This window comes from Heliangelus exortis, chromosome 5, assembly GCF_036169615.1.
Source record: "Heliangelus exortis chromosome 5, bHelExo1.hap1, whole genome shotgun sequence".
In the NCBI taxonomy this organism is placed as follows: domain Eukaryota; kingdom Metazoa; phylum Chordata; class Aves; order Apodiformes; family Trochilidae; genus Heliangelus; species Heliangelus exortis.
Window position 1 is genome coordinate 16,400,541 of NC_092426.1, and position 20,465 is coordinate 16,421,005.

Genomic DNA, 20,465 nt, shown 5'->3' on the forward strand with positions numbered 1-20,465 from the left:
TGGGAGCTGTTTTAGTGCATGTATTTTTTCACACTTATACATGTCCAAACTTCCACCTCACTTCCCTTTGAAGGGCCTGGGGGTACCGTTGCTTTCAAAGAATCATCAAAACTACCAAAACAGCCACCATAGATGCTCTGTACATATAGCCATTCATTTCATTATCACCACACTCATTTCTCCTAAAAAATTGCTAGTTTAGTATCAAAAGTGTTTGATACTTAAGTTAGAAACTTGAAATCTGAACCAAAGTACATTATGGACAATTCAGTTCATATGCTGGTCCTTGGTGAACACAATTCCCAGAGACTTTTACTTTGTTCTGGTAAAGACATTAGGGTAGAAGAGAATTTTAACTATAGCATTCAACTTGTGTTGCACATTAAGAAGGTTCAGCTGTCCTCAAGTGACTGTTGAAAGGACTTAACCATCTCTTCAGGTAAAAGCAGTCTGACTGATGACCCTGACAGGGTCACACCCACAGAAGCTCACCAAATGTACTGAACATTCTTATGTGCACAGATATTTTAATCCCCACACAGATCACTTCTGCAGTCTTCCTTGTTATTTTATTTAAAGTGTGATTTTTTAAAGAATATTCAGTATTTTCCCAACTATTTTTAATTAAATGCACTTTCTTCGTTGATTTCATTGACTATCTTCAATTTTCAGACCAACTACAGTTGGAACTGTAGTTTCTAACCTATTCAGAAAATGGGCATAACACAGAGACAGATTTGTTTGCTAATGATAACCTGGTCACCCAAAGAAAGGGCCAATACAAATCTGTTGGAAAGACAGAAGCTTTCTTTTCAGTTCTATTCTCAAACATCATCAACTCTCCCACATGAAAAAAATCCCTTACCAGCCACAATAGTAAAATCAGCTTCAACATCACAAGCTATAACATCTCCATTTTTTATGTGCTTCTTCACAGCATCTTTTACTTTGCCCATTCCTAATTCATTTCCTCCATCTCCAATACCTTTAATAAAAGACAAAAGAAGACAAAATTACTATGAACCCAGTTTATAAATAAAAATCCATTTCACAGGCATCCAGTGTCTTTGCCAGAGTTGCTGTAGCAGCTCATAGCTCCATACAAGACAATTTATCCTTTTAATCAAAAGGGTGTAAAAACAGAAGAGTGTGAATGAAACAGGTGAAAGCATCACCTATCACATGTGAGCCTGTAAGTGTAATAGCTGTGACGTGTGCTGTACTGGTGTATGCAAAAGAATCACACTTTTCAAGTGCTTAGGGACTGCAGACAGAACTAAGATAGTAAACTTTGCTTATGGAAGGCCTTAAGTGTTTTATATAATGATCATTGTAAGTACATTAGCACAAATACAGAAAGAAGATAGAAGTGAATCAAAAATAAACCTGAAAAATTAGACTATGACTCTATAATATACCGAGAATAGAAAACTTTGGCTTGTTACAAGCTTTAATTTTAAAAAGAGATTAAAAGCAGCAATTATGGCAGAAAGGTAAGCAAAAATACATATAATGACTGTGGCAGAAGTAGGACTTACTGCACTGACAATCTGTTTTATAAAGCTCACTATCATTGTGTCATAGTGTACAAAGAGTCCAACCCTATGTACTATTACTGTCATCAGTCTTCACTTTTTCTAGTAATTAAAAAAAAAAAGGGACATATGTAATTTCAGGAAAATTGTTAGCTGTCATTCAGAGATCTGAAGATGTGGATAAAACATAGACTAACAGCTAAGATGAAAGCTGAATAGTACCTCTAGTCTCTTATCAAAATATTAAAAAAACCCACAAAAAGTATTTCCATATATTTAAATGGAAATTGGTATTTCTTTTTCACCTTTTAGTCTTAATGGCATCTTCTCAAGTCTGAAGATTTTATAGAAAAATCCTAGTTTATGTCTGTGAAGCAGAACAGTGAAGAGCTCCAAGTCCTCACTGCAATGTCTTGTATTTGAATTTTAAATTTGTGCTCTAATGCATACCATGTGTTACAGGAGAAAAATTACAGTATTTATAATTTACACTTCCAAGCCCTGAAAATTGATAAATTTAACACTTCTAGTAACTGCGTAAATATCTTATATAAGTCTGTAGCAATCTTCTTAAGTGAAACTGAAAGCTATTTTCAGCAGTTATTTTTCAGGTTTTTACTTAACTCCTCAGATCTATACAGTCAAGGGCAGAGTAACTGAGTGACACAGAGCATATACAAAAGGATTTTACATAGAACATTTAATCTTTTATCTGGTTTAATAATCTGTTGACATTTATTTTTGTGTTAGGAGTTAATGTTGCTTTCTAAAATCTGTTTGTTGGTAGTGCTTTTAAATAGGTGCTGATATAATCATGGTTCCTCTGTCATTATTTATAAATTTAGTAGTTACCATTGTTTTGTTAGAATCCACACCATGTTTTGATTTTTCTTATATTCAAAATTCAAAATTTTCCTCTTTATATACTTTAATATAAAGTAGATTCTTGGCCTTTGAAGACCATCAACAATTTAACTGAAAGATGCTAATCCACTGCTCAGGGTTCTTATATTCCCCTTGCTTTGCTTTCTCTGTGTTTTTTCTTTGTGGAAGTGCTGTCACGATGGTGGTCATGCAGTCAGCAGATCTACTGCTGTGTATGGATCCCATTGGCATTACACGAGGGGGAAAAGAACACCACAATTAAAATTTTCCTATAACACCTGTTTTCTTTTTCCTCTACACAATGGCAGAGGACTACGTTTTACTTTTGATTCTCACAGTGAGATTCTCCTGACAAGATGCAGCCATCTACACCAGCCACTAGTCAACAAGACTTATTTTAAAGTCACCAGAGAGGAACAGACCCTTCAAACATTCAGTTCATCTCATCCCAAGGCAGACATCTCAAATATAGATATCTGAAAATAGACAAGATGAATCCTTGTCTCCTAAAGGCCTGAGTGCTTTCCACGCAGAGAAAAGAACCAGTTCTGTTGGATCTTCCACACAAGTTTTCACCAAGTTGGTTTTTGAAATGACATGAATGAAAAATGCAGGGAACATCAGTCTTCTGTGCTAAAAATCATTTGTATGAAAAGGAAACAAGTGTAACCACATGTTCTCAGGCAGTACTTTTGGAAGCTTTTCATTGGCTGCTATATAAATAGAATATAGCTATGTCAATTGTATGACAGCTGCAAATATAGCATGTCATTTTGGTGACATCTCTTAATCTTTTACTTCAGTTTTTTGTGGAAAATAGAACACTCGGAACTCCACCAAATCAATAATATACTTTGAGCTTCTCTACGGAGATATCTTAAGTGATCAAGGTATTTTTGTTAGAGGAAATAGGATGTAACATAAATAGCTAGAGAGACCAAGTTCTTGCCTCAACAGCCTAAAATCAGGGACAAAGCAGTTGAAATTAACTGCAGCAGATAAAGCTCTGAGGCATTTTGCTGAAAGTTTTATGAAAGAGCTTTTTCTATTCTTATTCAGTTAATCTTTGGCTCCTCTGCTGAGACTGCCAAGAGAGTGCCATCTAGAGTGCTTCTTTTTCAGTGCTGGAAATTTCTCCCTTGGAATATGAGAAATTTTGCAATTAAATCTAAGTTAAATGTATTGCACATTTTAAGATAAAACAAAAAATACCAGTGAACTGTTCTGCTACAGAGACCGTAAATGATTCAAATACAGTGAAATGAGACTACATATTATCTCTGCAGGAGTTCTCTAAATTCTGTGGAAACATATGTAAAATATCACTAAAGAGAAGTCAAAGTTTCAGTGTTTTTGGTAATACCTAGGAATGAGTCCACAGCACTGCAGGAAGAAAAAAAATTGGGTCAGCAGACATGTTCTGATGTGACTGAAATCAGCCTGGCATGGACACATTTCTAATTTTGTGACACTTGTTTCTAATTTTGTTTCCAATATTGATATGTCTTATGTATCTTCTGACTCCATTTTGTGCCACACAGTGTAGGAAGAAGTAGTTTTGGCAGGAAGGAAAATGTACTCCTTTAAAGATTATTTTTCTACATGTGTATTTTGTTAGAGAAGGAATTATCATAATAAATACAAATATGCAATCCCTGTCAAGAATGTACTGCTAAAAGAAAATATAAACTAAGATTCTATCTAGATTGCTCTTCTAGCATAGGTATAAGGATCATAAAAATAACTGTAATATTTTACTATGTAAAATTTCCATTCAGTAATAAATTGTTTTCTATGCTGCCTTTCACACATAAAATACAGGATAAAGTCAGTAACAAAAACTACATTAGAGAAGCATATGTGTGCATACTGATAATACACACATCTGGGATTGCTTTTTTTGTCCTTAAATAACTTTGAAATAAACTCCTGCTTGCTTTTTTTTTTTTTTTTTTTTTGGTTGTGAGAACCCTTCAATAGAAACCTCTAATTTTTCTCCAGCAAGTCTCTAAATTCAACCATGACAAACAGCTGCAGCAGCCCACAAGTGGTTATTCAGCACCTGCCTCCTGCTCTCCTTCACTTCCAGTAAGAGTTCCTGTTTTGTGCTTCTCTTGCTTCTGAGAACATAACACAAACTCACACATACCTGTTGTTGAGACTCCTGGAATGTTTTGTGCAGCTAAAAATAGTTCATCTATGGGATCCACTAGATGTTTAATGTTAACTTTCCTGGCATTGTAGTAATTGCCATCAGCAGCCATCCCTGCACGCTCAATTGCTATCAGGTGATCAAACCTGGTTAGAGGCAAATGAGAAAACAGAGGAGTCAAAGCTGTGATTCTTTCATAGCAAACTCTTCTGGTGGCTGCTTATGCTGTTGCCTTTCATTCTACTTTTGGGCCACTTGGGATTCAAGGTAAAATTTGGTTACTTATTTGTTATTTCTGAATGTAGTTCTCTACAGTTTATTTTCAAAAGTTTGTCTAGTTTCTTTATAGCTTTAGTGCAACTGCTTAAAACCACATTTGCCACCAAGAAATTGAGAAGTTCCGGAAATCCTTCTAACTGGCAATCATTTGGTTCAGCCATCTGGCTTTATTCTGTTTCACATGAAAATACATAATGTCTTGTAAGCTAATAGCCTCTGCAAGTGTTCTCAAAGACAATAAAAGTGGCAAATTAATAACAATCTAAATCCTTGATAATGTAAATATAGTCTTTGCTTAAAGTGCATTGCTTGGCAAATGTTTGTTTAGCTTTTTCATTTGGGCCTTTAGATTTGGGGGGTTTTAGTCTATGGCTATTTTTCTGGTTATGAAAGCAGACAGATGTACTGCAGATGTCCAATGTTTGAAGCAGAATTTCAGTACTCAGTTCTGCCCCTGTATGTTAGAATTAAGTTATTTTGCTTCTGTTTGTCCAAGTGTACTGTCAAGAGGTTACTAATTTTGCTGCATTACTTAATGTTTTTGTGGGTGGGTATCTACGGTGATTTCAGAGACCTTAAGCAGGCTTGTTGTCTAGTTTAAGGAAACACTTAGCTTTTTGGGACTGTGGATCAAGTGAAATAGAAACTGTCTGTAGCTATAAACCACAGTTTTTTAAACCTTACATAAAGTAACAAAACCACTATCATACATACTATTATAGCATATAGTTATAGAATACACTAACCTATGGAAAGAAATGGGAACTGAGTAAGTTGATGAAACAAATACTAGAGTAAAAGGTCTTTTTACTAAAGAGAACAAACGGGAGGCAACAACATTTAAATGCTTTACAAGGAAAGATCAAGAAAAATGAGCAACACATACCTGCTTAAAGGAAATATAAGTTACCTGCTAAGCAGTGAAATGTGTGTACCCTAACCACAGACTTTCAATAAATCTGAATTTTTACCCAACATTATCTACTCCACAATGTGTATATGAACAGTTCAAATCAGTGTTGAGAAGTGCATGCATATGTGTAGAATTTTGTCTTTGTTTGCCTAAAGACAATGGGATGATGACTTTCACACTATTACAAACATAGAGCATTTTATTAAATCAGATCAAATTCCCCAGTTGTCAGACTGGAGACAAAGATCTAGAAAGTGAACACACTCCACAACTATTTTTTCCTAGGTCTTTCAATGACTCTGACAAAGCACTCAGCCCTTCTGCTCTTCTCACTTTTAAAAGCTGGTAAAATAGTATATATAGTGTGTGATTGTGTACATAATCTATGGAATAACAGCTGAAAAGCTTTTTGAATTTTTTCAGAGGGAAAGAGCTATCGATAGGTGAAGCATTGTATGTATTTTTGCACTCCATAAATGCGTAATTGAAGAATAACATGGGATTCTGTACTTCATGTGTGCTCTGATACCAGTGTTTGTCATTGAAGTTTGTTGTTCATTCCAAATCCTAAGGATCTAGTGGTTACCATTACACCTCCTTAGATATTGGTTGTTGTTTTAATTATAACTTCAAACAGTAAAGGTCTGACCCATTCTCAAAAATGTAATATACATACAAAGGTCTTTCAGGATTCCCATTCTCACATAAAAACATTAAAGTTGAGTCAGCGTTTTCTCTTTGGTAACTCAACAGAGGGACAGGACTCTTCAGGATTCCTAGCAGAAAACAAAATACAATTCAGATGCTATGTACCTTTTCTTTTTAATATGTGTTTGAGTAATTTTTTTTAAAAAAAAAAAGGCAGAAAAGTTTGAACAGTACGGTTCCACTGCCCTTACAGAGTTCCTAATAAGCCCCTGCTTCCTTAGTTCAAATGAAACTTGTTTGGGTGTTAGTGGCAGCAAATGGGGCCTTGAGACAGGAAACAAGTCTCCAAGAATAACAGACATCCAGAATTCATCAGAAACAGCTAATCCAGGATCAGAACCCAGACACATAAGCATTAACTTGATGCCAGCTAGGTTTAACAAAATGCCATCATAGCAACACTGAACAGAACTCAGAGGATGAATTCTGGTTCTTTCTCTGGGGTAAAAAAAAAAAAAAAAAAAAGAAAATCCTGTACTGAGTGACAGTCAGATTAACTGAGGTACACCTGGGCTCAAATTCGCAGGAGAAAAACTGGAAGAACATGTGTCTTACCGAGTTGCACAGCCTCTTCAATAATCTTTTGATTCAGATTCATGGCTCTCTGATCTGTTACCATGGCAACCTCTTTCTCCAAGGCCTGCAATACAGCTGCAATTGCCAGGGCTCCCGGGGGCCCATCGTTCTCTTCCGGCGGCTCGTAAGCGAAATGGGTTGGAAATCCAGTTGCGATCAGCACTGAGCGAGCATGGGAGATAGAGAGGCAAGCCCTGAGCAGCTCATCCTGGCAGAGTAGATGAGATATACCCCGATCTCCTGTAAAAGTGGTTTTAAAGAGAGCAGTACACATCAATATATCATTCTCCTTCCGAAGTTTCTGTGTGGGTGAATCTGAATACTTCAAAGACATGAAATTATCTTAAAAAAAAAAAAAAAAAAAAAAAAAAAAAAAAAAGAAAAACGCCTGGTCAACTCAGGAATTGGGGTCATTTCCTCAGGAAACTTAGAAAGGTGTAGGATATGACTAATGATGATAATGGGCTGTGCTTCCAGGTTAAGAATTACAGCTAACTCAAATTTGAAAATTACTATACCTAGCATTTCTAGGTATTAATATAAATAGCTTCTTTTTCAGATAACTTATTGTGTACTCTTTCCTTTCCTTTGGCTTTCTGGTGTCCTCTGATCTGTGCTGACCGTGTTAAGCTACTGAAAGATTGTAACTCAACATCTTACAGAAGTTTTGATGCAGATGTTATATGAGTATGCTGGTTCTTTGTCTCTATTTAACACTATTTCCTTAGGGAAAAGCTAATTTCCAAATAAATTAATTCACTTAATGAAATGATTAACCATAGAACTGAGGTTTCAGAGATGCTGTAAGTTACCAGGAGACTTTGTAAATTCAATTAATACAGTGGTATCCAGGTGACAACTAAAAAATCTTGTAACACTTCATGTAGGAGAGAAATGCGGTCTGACCTTGAGAAACAGCTGTGTATTAACAGATGTCTCTTCTTATGGGTCAGTCCCTTAAAAGGCAACACTGTGTTCTGTCTTTTATTGTTTGAGCACTTCCTATGCCCTCTCCCTCCCCTGGCACTCTAAAACACAAGTTCACAGCTCAGTTCTTTCCATTTGCTGGTGCTCCTGAAAACCACTAATATGAGCATGATGTGCTAATATTCATTGGCTGACAGAGAGAGGTGAATCCTCACTATTGTTTTCTAGCCTCTTCACATCTTCGTCCTTCTCACCTTCCCTCCATCTCCCCCCAGCCCTGCACTGTCAACTCTTTGTCCTCAGTTTCTCTTGTGCCATTTCTTCCTCTGCTCCTCCTGCAGAAAAAAAAAAAAGTCCCGAAGAAAGCTTAACTAACAGCCTAGTCTCTGGGTTATAATAACTGAGACAAAGTGCTGTACTCTCCTTTGGCAATAAAATGAGCTAACTCTGAAGCTGGATCCTGCATTTCTGCAGAGCATGGCACTGTGCCAATCTGAACTCCACAGAGTGGGAAAAGGAGAGGCCTTGTGAGTAAAAATAAACAGACCCAAACATATGCACACAGCCCAAACCCAGAGCTTGGGAGAGCTGGGCGTAAGCTGTTTTCCACTGCTGCCTACAGAGGATTTCAGAAAATTTATGGGAAACTGAGATCAGAATTTGCAGCAGACAGAGGGGACCAATTCAGTGTGTATTTTAGGAATGGTTGCACTCTATTCAGTTTGCTTTATTACCCCCTCATCTTCCTTGTGCACACATGCAGCCCTACCTGTCAACACTCTGTGGCCATCAGGTCACTTTGATCCACCACACAATACCTCAGTGATGAATGTGTCATCAGAACTTGATGTAATTCCACCCATCAGAGAGGTTATGTCTGAAAAGCGCATGCAACTACTAGGGTTTTCTGGCAGGAACACACAAGTCATGAATATATGAAAAAAAAAAAAGTACTATTTACTCGTCAGTGAATACCCATGTACCTATCAGCAGCATGCTGAGGTGGCCTGAACTTTACATGCCAATTTCAGTTTTATGCAGGAACAGTTCTTACTCCCTGTGGACTCTCCAGCCTGTAGTAAAACATTGTTGTTTCTGTGTACTTTGAGAGCATACAGTTGTCAAGATTAGATATTCCATTACCCATGAGGTTGAATGGTTTTGGCCAGACTCTGATATTAAGTACAGTAACAGCAAATATAAGACCTAGTTACAATAACTCTCTGTATGCTATAAAGAACTTTTAAAATCTCAAAATTGCCTTTAGGCTCTTACTGTGTTCCTGAACTTCACAAATATCTAAAAAAGCATGATAGGTCATATCTACAGCATATCAAATCCACTAACAGAAGAAAGTTTTCATTTTTACCTGGATCTATTCCAATTAGGGTCTCCAGAGTCTTTATCTTTTGGGCCGCTTCTGCTGACACAACACTATAATGCAGAGGATCTTGAGAAATGCAGTGAACTTGTGGGACTTTCCTTGAGGGTCTGGCTGTGACATTGTCATTCTTTAGGTCAGTAATGAACATGCAGCCAGGAGAATGAGTAAAAGCTAATGGAGTTCCTAAATTGGGTGAAAAAATTTCAATTAAACGTGTTTGTAACATTTTGAAATACCATTATACTATTTAAGAACTCAGGGTCCCTGCCTGATGACACTTATAAAAACAGCTGATATTTTAAGTTGCACTGCATAAATTTATACAGTTTGAAAAAGAAATGTATGCATGCACATCTGAAAATATTTTCACTTTTACAAAGCTCATGAGGGTAGTCGAGACCAGGTTTTTGTCTACAATATCTTCTTTAGTGTAAACTTGAGGCAATTTAGGAACTAAATAGCAGTACCATTCAGGGAAGTCTTTCAGCAATTGGCAAATCAGAAAATTGGTTTTGATATGCAGGAAGAAACTAGTGCATTGACATAAGTACATGTTAATGCCTAAGGTTGCCTAAGTGTATTGGTGATATTTTTTTTTCATACAAATAAATTAATTTTCTAGGTTCTAGAGTGCTGCTGGAAGCTATTGTGTGTCTTGTACCTTTGAGTATCCTTGTAATAGTGATACAGCAACACTGTGTCAACTACTGCCTGCTGGGTAGGAGTAGTTCTTCATCACATTAAGAAGCTAGGGGAATATCATCTCTGAGCAGTGTCTTGGCGACCTATTTAGGAGGCCTATAAACTGGCAAGGAATAATGACAAAAGGTGACCAGAAAGCTTTAGCAAAGGGAATCTGAGTAGCATATAAAGCCCTGGGGCACAATAAGCTTTCTTAGATCTGACAGCATTGTAGCTCCCTAAGATAAAAATATTGGCTGTCTTTATAACTAATTCCAGAAGTCTTGATCTAGATTATACTTGATGTGACAAAAATGGTTATGTTGTTGGATAAATCACAGTGAGTACAAGAGAAATCTTGCCCTGTTAGGATGGTGAAAAGGAAGGAGATATTTCCTTAACAACTACATTTTTTCTTGATCTGTGCCAGATCTGTTGGGAATCTAAGGCTAGTTCATTTAAAAGCAGCTGGGGAACATGACTGTTGAGGTTTAATGTACCTCACCAAACTGTGTGAGTAGACAGTAATTTTTCTGGGAAGCTAACAGATTCCTCTAAAGTATAGGTACTGATGGCATGGCAGAATTTTAACTACCTAGATGAGAAAGGAGCATAGAAAGATCCAAAATTTTCCTGGAATGTATTAGTGACAACTGGTTCTAATACAGAAAATGGAGAAATAAACAAAAGTAACAGCCAGCTCCAGGCAAAGCAGGACTGACAGCTGCATTGGGCAATAGACTGCAGAGAGGCTGGCAAAGTTTTATTTTCCTTTCCCTGTAACAAGCAGGCAGGAGGAAGATGGATAAACAGGAAAGAGCTGGATTTTTAGTTTGGATTTGAGACTGGAGAAACAGGGTTGGACATAAGAAAGAAAAGTCTCTGCTCGTAGTGCTGAACATGTTTGCAGCAGGTGTTGAAAGCAGTTAAGATAAACATCTGTAAAGGAGCCAGAAGGATGTAGTAGATCCTGCAAGGAGGGAGGGCCAAAGCAGATGACCTCCCAAGGCTGTCCCAGTTATACTGCCTATGATTATTAAGCTGCTTTTCCAGCAAGAACTAAACTATGATATTTCATTCCACAGCAGTGATTTAGAGCAGTATTTAATACTGCCACAATGACTTTCTTGACCTTTGTGCACATGCCTCTTACAAATGGCAGGGTAAAGTGCAGGACAGCTCTGTGCAGAGGACAAAGCTTCATTTATGTAAAGTGTGTCACACTTACTTCATTTTAGAACAAAACCTAAAAGCTCGAAATTCTTTTTCAGGACAATTTGCTAGCTCTTGACAACATTTTGGAAAGATTTCTGGCTGCTTTTTTTTTTTTTTCTTTCCACTTCCCATTTATTATTGTTCTACTGCAGTGTATACAAAATATTTTAAAAGGAAGAAGCTTAAAAAAGAATGCTTTTAAATGTCTAGCTTTTAATAATGCTTAAAAAACATATTCTGATGCTGCCAGAGCTTTAGATTTCTGCCATTTCTGCTCAAACCAAAATAAGAACATTCTTCAAGGTAGACCTGTATTTCAAAACAGAAAATAGTCCTACCAAAGGTTTTTCTTTTATTGTTTGGTTGGGATGTTTTTTAGCTCACTCCAAAACCAAGCCTGCCAATCAGCCAATTCACTCAGTCCACATTTAAAAAATAAATAAAAGAAGAAAAAGAGATCGAAGGATAATTTAAAAAGAGTCTCCAAGAATAGTACATACTGGAATTGATGACTGCTTCTATGCCTGTTACTCCACAGGCCCAAAACACTGGAATATCACCAGGGTGAAGGTGAACTGGATCTCCATAATCTGGCTTGGAAATATCTTGTATTCCCAGCAGACCTGGAATTGATATAAAATAAAAGCATGAGAGATTCCAGTTAAGCAGTTCTACTACAAAGCCAGAGAGGCAGACCCCAAACATCAGTCAATCCCACTAAACCAGAACTGCAACAGTGGCAGTCTCACCAAAGTGACATATTTAGTTTGCCTTTGAGTAGATGTCCCCTGAGCTTCAGCTGACTTGTTTTCCCTTTTTGTACTTGATGACATCAGTAAAAATATATTGGTTTTATTTCTTCAACAAAACAAGCTAAACATCTGTACTGACCTTCCAAGGTATTATAAATCTTCTCTATCAACAGAAGAATTATATTCGTAGTACTGGCAAAGAAGAATGTGCAAAATGGGTTCTTTCTAAAACATGTTTTCTATTTCTTTAGCTTCCTATGTTCTTTGGCTAGAGGAACAAGCAACTGCTCTTCACCTCTCTGGGTCAGTTACCCATAGCTCATTCTTGCCCAGATTTCACTAAATTATCTTTTGCTTTATTCTAACACTTGTAATATTCTCAGTCATTCTAAGCACTTGCCCTCTTTCCTCAGTTTTAAATTCTTCACACGCTGTAATAAGCCACTGTCTTTCCTGGAATTAATTTATATAACCTCTGTATATAATAGCTTATATAATCATAAGAGTTAACTCAATTCTGTTAAAAATAAAAAAATAGTGGAGACCCTCACTTGCCAGATCATCTTATTGCTCTGTCAAAGTAATGACTTATTACTAATTCCTTTTATTTAGGCAGTCAGAACAAATACATTACTGGGATGTACTGCAACCAATGACAGCTCCTTCTAAGCTTTGCGATGTGATCCTTCTGTGCATGCAGACCATGAGTCTATTGATTGAAAATTTTCTGTCAGCAGAGGGGATTTTTTAATTTATTTTGATCTTGCAGGTGTTTGGTGTTTTTTTATCCAAATAGCCTTCTTTTTTAACAATATTTTTTCCAGTTTTCCCTTGCAAAGGATAGGCCTATACTTATTCTAGCTGTATTTTTAAAAAATTAGATATTTTTCTCATATTTCTATTTATTTTGTCTTAAGTGTTGTGCTCCATGTATTGTATTTCAGTATTTTTAAAAATGCAGTATTTACTTTCACATTCATCTGCGAAGACACATAATGCATGCACATATACTTCTCCCCATGCTGTCAATCACTGCTACCCCATCACTGGAATCTCTGACAGCAAGAAAGTATTCACATAAAAATGAAACTGCATACATTTAAGAAAAATGTGATTACACCACCCCCACCATATAACTTAATTTATCTATATCAAACAGCTATCTTTTATCCAAGAATTCTCTGTGTTCAGCTCATTCAAAACCTACTTTTTTTCTTTCTTTCTTGTTTTTTAATTTAGGCTTGTGACTATTAGAAAGGATTAAAACATAATAAATTTACTGGTGCAGATATTTCAGTCCTATCACTTCCCATGGCTTCCCCCTCCATTTTCACGAAGTGCCTGCAGAGTGAAACATGAAAAGCACTGACCAGGATCACCCACATGGATTGGTGCTCCGTGGGCATCTTTTAGTTCAGATGTTGCTAGCACAGCTGCTTCCAACTTGCTTTCAGGAATAGGTCTCATCGTGACTACTAAGTTGCAGCAAAAAGCAGAAATGCTGTAGCAAGGCACGGCTGTCTGGCAGTTTAAAAGAATCCAAGATGTTATCAGGAATAATTAATACCTCAGAGTATTAGAAGAAATGTCTAAAACTTGCTGTACTTGAGTTTAGAAAGTTTACATATGTCCAGTTTAAATCCCTTAAATTTTTTTTCTTAGCTTCTCATAATTTATTTTTTTTAAGATCCAGCAGTGCAAGAGTGAAACATTCCAGCCTTGAGCTTCCTCATATAGATTACTAAAATCTATTATGCATTTCTTGCTCCAGTAAATACAGCATCCAGTGTGGTGGCTCAGTAGAATCTGAATACTGTCAGAAAAGAGTGGTGTGCTCCCTATACAGAAAGGGGAAAAGCTAATAAAAAGTATTGCACAGTAACAAATTTATTTGGTCTTAATCTATCCTCTCTCTTTGAATTGAGGGGAGCTTTGGTGCTCTCTAATGTGCAAGGGACAGGAACTCCTGGCAGTACCCACTTCAGCAGCAGCTGCACACCAGCTTGGCACACAAAACCTTGTGTGTGTGTCTAGAAAGGTTCTATGGAGTTCATCATGCATCTGACTGGGATGCTGAAGCACCTCCTATGCAGAAATAGAGCAGTCTGACTTTTTAGAACAAAATGTCTGCTACCTAAGTTGCGTTAGAACATTATATATATAGACAGCTAGGGTTGTAAAGAATATGTTCAGTAACAATCATCCAAAAAATCATTAGACTGTCTCTGAAGAAAGACACTGTACCATTCTTCACAGTGTTGATGTGTTTTAAATTATGAAATTTTCCTAAATCTGAAATATTATAAGATACATAATATTTTTTTCTTTAAGCTTGGCAGAAAGACTAAGATATGAGACAACATCTGCACCTTCATTTTGACTGTGACCATAGCAAAAGTACTGTGAAACAGTAACACTGAAAACTACAGTGACTTTGTCTAACAGAACAGCATATAAACTATAGGGAAAATGCATGCAGATATGTAGTGAAGTGTTCTTAATATAAAGAGTCTCCTTACTAGAGCCAGAATGATTCCAGGACTTCTGCTCATATTAAAAATTGCAGTATAAACATTTTGAGCACAGTTACAAGAATTTTCAGTGTTCTGAAAGACACTACAAGTTTTTGGGAACGTCTTCTGTCCCACAGGTCTGGGTTTATATTAAATATGCAGTTTAGAGTTTCTGATGCCACAGTAAAAAAACAAAATGTGTCTGTCATACATGCAGAAACAGCTGCTATTGCCATGGCTCAGAAAAGCAGTATTCCTGCTGCAATCTGGAGCCTGTATGAAGAGCAGGACATGTATAAAGGCATGGTCAGAACAGTACATGGGTCGTCAGTCAAAACAGGGAAAGCAAACCAGAACAAAATCCAAACGAAATGGCTGCCATGAAGTTTGTCACCATAAATGAAACAACAACAAAAAAAAACCAAAACAGATTACCCTTCCAGGAAGTTGAGAAAAAGCATTAAACTGAGGCTGAGCCTATTTTACCCTATTTTTTAATGCACTCAGCACTACCACGTGCCTAACATTACAATGCAGGTAGGAAAAGTCCTGCTTTTGAGCATCAGGTATATGCACATGATAAGAATATGGACAAATACTCAAAGTTGCTACAAAAAATGTGTGTGAATGTATACTTACCTTATACATGCTCACATTACATTTTTGCTCAACGTTTCTTGCTGGAATGCCAGCATTTTGGAATGCTTTTTCAAAAGAGAAACTGCAGCCTAAATAAAAAGTAACCATGTCCTTCAGTTGTTCAGAATACTCCTTTAAGCTTTTCAGTGTTCCAGTGCAAGCTCCATGCTCATATACTCGGTACTGAAGACAGTCAGTTCTAGTGAAATGAGAAGGCATCTCAGCTTTATCATATTTTTTGAAAAGAAGACTAATTAACTGAATTGACATCAATCCAGAGTCAGGCCACAAGATACAGCTAACTGCATTAATTTCTTTTCTTTCTGAGTGACAATGAAATAAACACATGTAAAAATCCCCAAACACGTTATTCTGCACAAAAGCAAGACAGTTCACAGAATATTTTAGTTTGTGATTTTTCACATTTTATAGGTAAATGTCCCTTACATGTACCTTGTCTCAAGACTTTAAAATGTAGAGAGTTAAGAATTGTTCTTAGTGTTTAATACAGGAGTACTTAAATGTTCTGAGACCCTACAGATCTCAGGTGGTTACTGTGCCTGTGTTACCACTAAATAAAAAAAAGGTAAAACCTTGTATTTTAATTCTGAGGGCTCAAAGTCCAAAATAGTTAGAAATTACATAACTTCACTTTACCATTAGAGAAGTACTTGTAGTACTGACAATTATAATAACATGTTTTTCAAGAACAAGATGATCAGGCTGTTATACTCAGGCATAGTTTTCTTTCAAAGGTATAACTCCATGGAAAGAAACTTGTTTAAAATGTACAACAGTGTAAGCAGGCTGTTTCCTGAAACCCCCATAATCACCACCAGCATTCACCAAAGAACTTTGAGAAGCAGAGTTGGTCTGTAGTTACCTGATATCAGAATCACTACTCAGAGAAGGACATTTCCAGTCACCTGGTTTACTTCTGTACAGCAGTGGCAGGGGTCCATCATTTGCATGGCAGAACTTCTCAAAGTCATCAGCCAGGGACTTGTGCAAAATCACAACACTGGCCTGTTTATAGCCTGAAATTGTGGAAGGTAGGAATGACTGGTTAACTCAGATTTTTGGTTGTGAAACAGTAACTTTTCTGTATAGATTTCTTTTGATGATCTATCAAAAATTACCTCAAGGACATAATTTATTCAGAAGTCTGTAATTAAACAAATTTTTAAAATGCTTTAAACATCCTAACTAGATGTATGTGAAGCTGTTCACAGCTAAAATAGTTGCAGAATTGAGTAGCACTATAATATGAAGACAGCAGAATTACCTCAATAAACAACTTTATAAATTTATAAATAAACACAATTTTTTTCCTAACCCAGGAAATTAGTATTCTATAACACAATACCTTACTTAGAAAATGTTAGCACAGAGCCAAAAAAAGGCTATTGCCGACCACACTTACACTATTTTTTCCCTCTTAATACCAAGTTATAAATCATGGCTAGTCCAACAGTAACCTCCTGGTGTCTTGACATTATATAGGACATACTTTAGAGTTTGTTGGCTATGGAATTTTACAGTGGGCTGCGTAATTGCAGCTCAAGAATAAACTCTTGCCTATTGAACTGAATCTCTGTCATTTCTAGTATTTATAATTTTAAAAAAACTAAAGAACTGTTACGCTTTTCTCGGCTGGGAACAACTTTGATTTAAATTAAACAGTAATAGTTAATACCAATGAAATACTAATTTTCCTGCAAGTAAATACCAATTGTTTGAGTACAGAGAGGAAATTTAAAATACAACTAGTCTGTGGTGTATAAAACTGCTAATTAACTGACCCTGACTCCTGTATTGGTAATGTCTTGAAAAGTTATTAAAAAAGTTATTCCTTAAATACTGTAGTAGTCTGCCATCTAAGATGCAATTATTTAGTTGATATCAATGATCTGCCTTAAAAGGCCATAGAAAATCAGCCAAAAAATTGTACTCTTGCCCAAAGCTAAGAGAAATAAAAGGATAAAATTATATTCCTGATGGAAAAACGCAAAGCAAAAGCTGAGTTAAGAATGTATTTACATATTGAATGTACCCACAAATGGCTCTCTTGGGAGTACTCAGAACAAAAATTCATTCTATTACTAGCAAAAGTTACTAAATACAGAAACAGTTCCTTGCTAAACACAGAAATACATTTTTGTTAAATAAACATACTGAGTTTACCACTGAATAAAATACTGCATTCAGTTACCCCTTAACTTCATTCCTGCCGTCCATGTGAAATCCACAGGTACTTTTCAGTATGCTGGTGATACGCTCAAATTCTTGAAATTATGGGTTTAGTGCATGCAATTCAGAAAACACTGAATGTAAATAATAGTCACATCTGACAGAGTGAATCTGTAGGTACCTGAGTTTCCCTTCAGTTTATGTATACATTCATATTTACATTTCCATTGTTGTGACTGTTTATAAGCAATGTCAGTGAAAGGGGACCTGCTGATCAGCCCATGCATTAATTCAATACACTCATGTCCCATTTCAGAGAAGATTAGAAAGGGGTTTTTGTTTCTTTGGTGAATGACAATAAGAGTAGTAAGAAATAATTATTTTAGTTGTATATCATCCAACAACATAACATAAATTTAAGGATTCTGAAGAATTTCAATTACTCTAGTTTTTCAGTCTTTGCATAATGGAGCTATATGCTTATGGCTAAAAGTCTGAACTTGTTTTTTATGTAAAAGCTTTTTTAAAATGTTAAAACTAGCATATTTAAAACTACAGCAGCAATACATGCACTTAAAAATACAGTTAGACCAATCTGCAGATCATCAGCATTCTCACATGGTTTCCATTACTATTTTTCAACTTATGTACCGATGGAAAAGAAAACTAATTTCAAGGCCAGGCTGGATGGGGCCTTGAGCAACCTGGTCTAGTGGAAGGTGTCTCTGCCCATGCAGGGGAGTTGGAAGTAGATGATCTTTAAGGTCCCTTTTAACCCAAACCATTCTATGATTCTATAAAATGACCATTAATGTGTTTATGTTACAGTAAAGCTATTCCACACAGTTTTGATGACCAGCAATGTGCCACAATTTTTAGTTATGTTATGTTACATTTTTAAGTTGATCAGAACAATGATGGACTTGTCTGCTTCTGTAAAAGTCTAGCTATGAGAGGCAGGACAGGAGTCCAGAAGTTTTCCAGAAGGCATTGTTATCTGAGTATAAACCTACTTTCCCTTATAATTCCAAGTTTTGCTGAGTCTGCAATTTCCAAATTCTGTAACACACTAAGCAGAAAACTGTAGTGAAATGAGGCAATAAGGCAACCAGGTGCCACTAATTGCCAGGTAGGGGCATGAGCTTGTGTTCAGCCCACCTGTGCCTGATTAGGGCGGGACCCAACTGCGCATGAGCAGGACTGGGGGGGCCAATAAAAGGTGAGGCCTGAGGCACAGGCCCAGCTCACTCCTGAGAAGCCAGCAGAGAGGTCAGTGGAATCTGGAGCAGTAGCACCGAGCCAGGTGAACCAATCCTGAGGGCAACAGACTTAGAGCACTGTTTGTGCACTTCTGCTGGAACACCTGTTGGACTTCAGAGCACCATGCCCTAAGAGAGGTTCGTCTTGCAACAGAAAAACGCTTTGTAACTGTATTTCTCTCATTCTTTCCCAAAGTGTATCTGATACAAGGTCTCTGTGGGGAACATAGTATGGTACCCTACAAATGAGATAACATATGCAAGAAAAGTTAGATTTGGGTAAAGATTTTTCAAGTCTTTTCTGCATCCATACTTTCTCACTGGCATAACTGGCAGCTCCAGGATGCACAGCAAACTTTGAAAACAAAGTCCATGTACTTTACATGGGTAGGATGATACTTTTTCTCTGACGTGGTTTTATGATTCAAGAACACAGTGTCAGGTGCTTACAATGTGATTTCAAAAACACCCAAATGACTTAAGAACAGAAGTCAACTATTCTATTTCACTTCAGTGCTTACGATATTCCTACAATCCTTCAGAAACAAAACAAGAACACACTGCTATGAATCTGAAGTGGAGTTATGTTTGACATGCAGAGCTGCTAGGTTTACATACCCTGTGCCATGCCAGAGGTATTACTAATACAGAGTCTGTTGCATCGAATTACTTTTTGTAGCACATGGGGAAGGAGAGATTTCAAGCCTCCTGTTAAAATCATCTCTTCAGCCTAAACAGAAAGATAGTTATAAATTTAGACACAAAAAGCATTTATTTTTTTGACATTTTGAATTCTGATTTGCTGGAGAACTTAGCTTAAGTTTTCTCCTCATGTTCCACCAAAGTTATTATCACTGGGAAATTTTATGATATAACCCAAAAGGCAATTCAAAGTCAAAAGGTTATTTCACTGACGTTTTATGACTAAATGAAAACTTCACACATTAGTCAGAGACATGTACTTTAACATCTGGGATAAAATACAAAGTTTTGCTGGTCTGTAGTGTAAGAAACAGTATTCTTTCCTCTCTGAGAAATACTGTTTTCCTAAAGCATTCACCACCTTTCAAAAACTCATTGTAACTTTAATATTGCAAAAGCATAAATGGATTAATGTACCAAGCTATAATATGCTATGCTACTTCTCTGTGAAAAATGCTTTTAGACAATTAGCAATGCAACCCTGGAGTAAAGAGAGAACGATATTCAGAAAATGTCATTTTAATACATCCCACACGTATTATACTTTTCAGATATTAATTATGTAGAGGTGAATGCTCCCATGGCTATTCCTCCACTGGAAAAGCAGGCATGCAGATGTTTAAGTCACTTCTCATACAATCTGGAGTAGGAAGAGATAAGTACCCTAATTACAGTCAATATCAGACTCTTTTTACATCTTTTGGAGATTTACAATACATTTTTCCCGCAGCATATACAAAGTTCACACAAAGCTTTCCCCTCAACCTAAACTACCTTATAACTACAAAAAAGGTTTATTACATCAATATTGGGAAAAACTGAAAGATGGCTCAGGGTAAAACAATTTTGCTACATTTAACCTTGGTCACTTTTAAGCAACGAAATTATCCTCAAAGTAATCAGATTACCAACCTCGAAGTTTTTCTTTAATTCAGAAGAAGCCATTCTTGATGTCATTCATAAGAAGTAATAAATTTCATAGAAGCTGTGATGCTTCTTTTTAAAAATGCCAGTACATTAATGCACAGTGAGATGTTACAACCTTCTAGCAAAAGTTAACTTTTCTGTTAAAGTTTCACAGTTTTTGTACTATAATTATGATAGCACAAAGTTTCATTCTCACAGTGGAGTGGAATTTAAATGAAACACTTTATT

At 36.5% G+C, this 20,465-nt stretch overlaps 2 protein-coding genes across 14 annotated transcripts in view; one reads left to right on the forward strand and one right to left on the reverse strand.

Moving 5' to 3' along the window:
- The window catches only part of GPR68 (G protein-coupled receptor 68), a 57,184-nt gene that overhangs the window by 26,817 nt on the left and 9,902 nt on the right, over positions 1-20,465 (forward strand). The window lies entirely within an intron of this gene.
- Positions 1-20,465, reverse strand: part of DGLUCY (D-glutamate cyclase) — a 41,809-nt gene that overhangs the window by 4,232 nt on the left and 17,112 nt on the right. For 4 of the 13 annotated variants that reach the window (XM_071745768.1, XM_071745772.1, XM_071745769.1 and 1 more), the window contains exons 2-11: positions 19,227-19,338; positions 16,043-16,196; positions 15,160-15,358; positions 13,378-13,528; positions 11,756-11,878; positions 9,345-9,542; positions 7,028-7,288; positions 6,441-6,540; positions 4,570-4,718; positions 866-985 (exon numbers count right to left, since the gene is read on the reverse strand). In XM_071745768.1, the coding sequence (XP_071601869.1) occupies positions 866-985; positions 4,570-4,718; positions 6,441-6,540; positions 7,028-7,288; positions 9,345-9,542; positions 11,756-11,878; positions 13,378-13,528; positions 15,160-15,358; positions 16,043-16,196; positions 19,227-19,329 (1,558 nt within the window). In that variant the 5' untranslated portion in view covers positions 19,330-19,338. Of the gene's footprint in view, positions 1-865; positions 986-4,569; positions 4,719-6,440; positions 6,541-7,027; positions 7,289-9,344; positions 9,543-11,755; positions 11,879-13,377; positions 13,529-15,159; positions 15,359-16,042; positions 16,197-19,226; positions 19,339-20,222; positions 20,379-20,465 lie in introns of those variants that run through there. The other 9 variants (XR_011726246.1, XM_071745762.1, XM_071745766.1 and 6 more) reach the window with 5 other exon arrangements.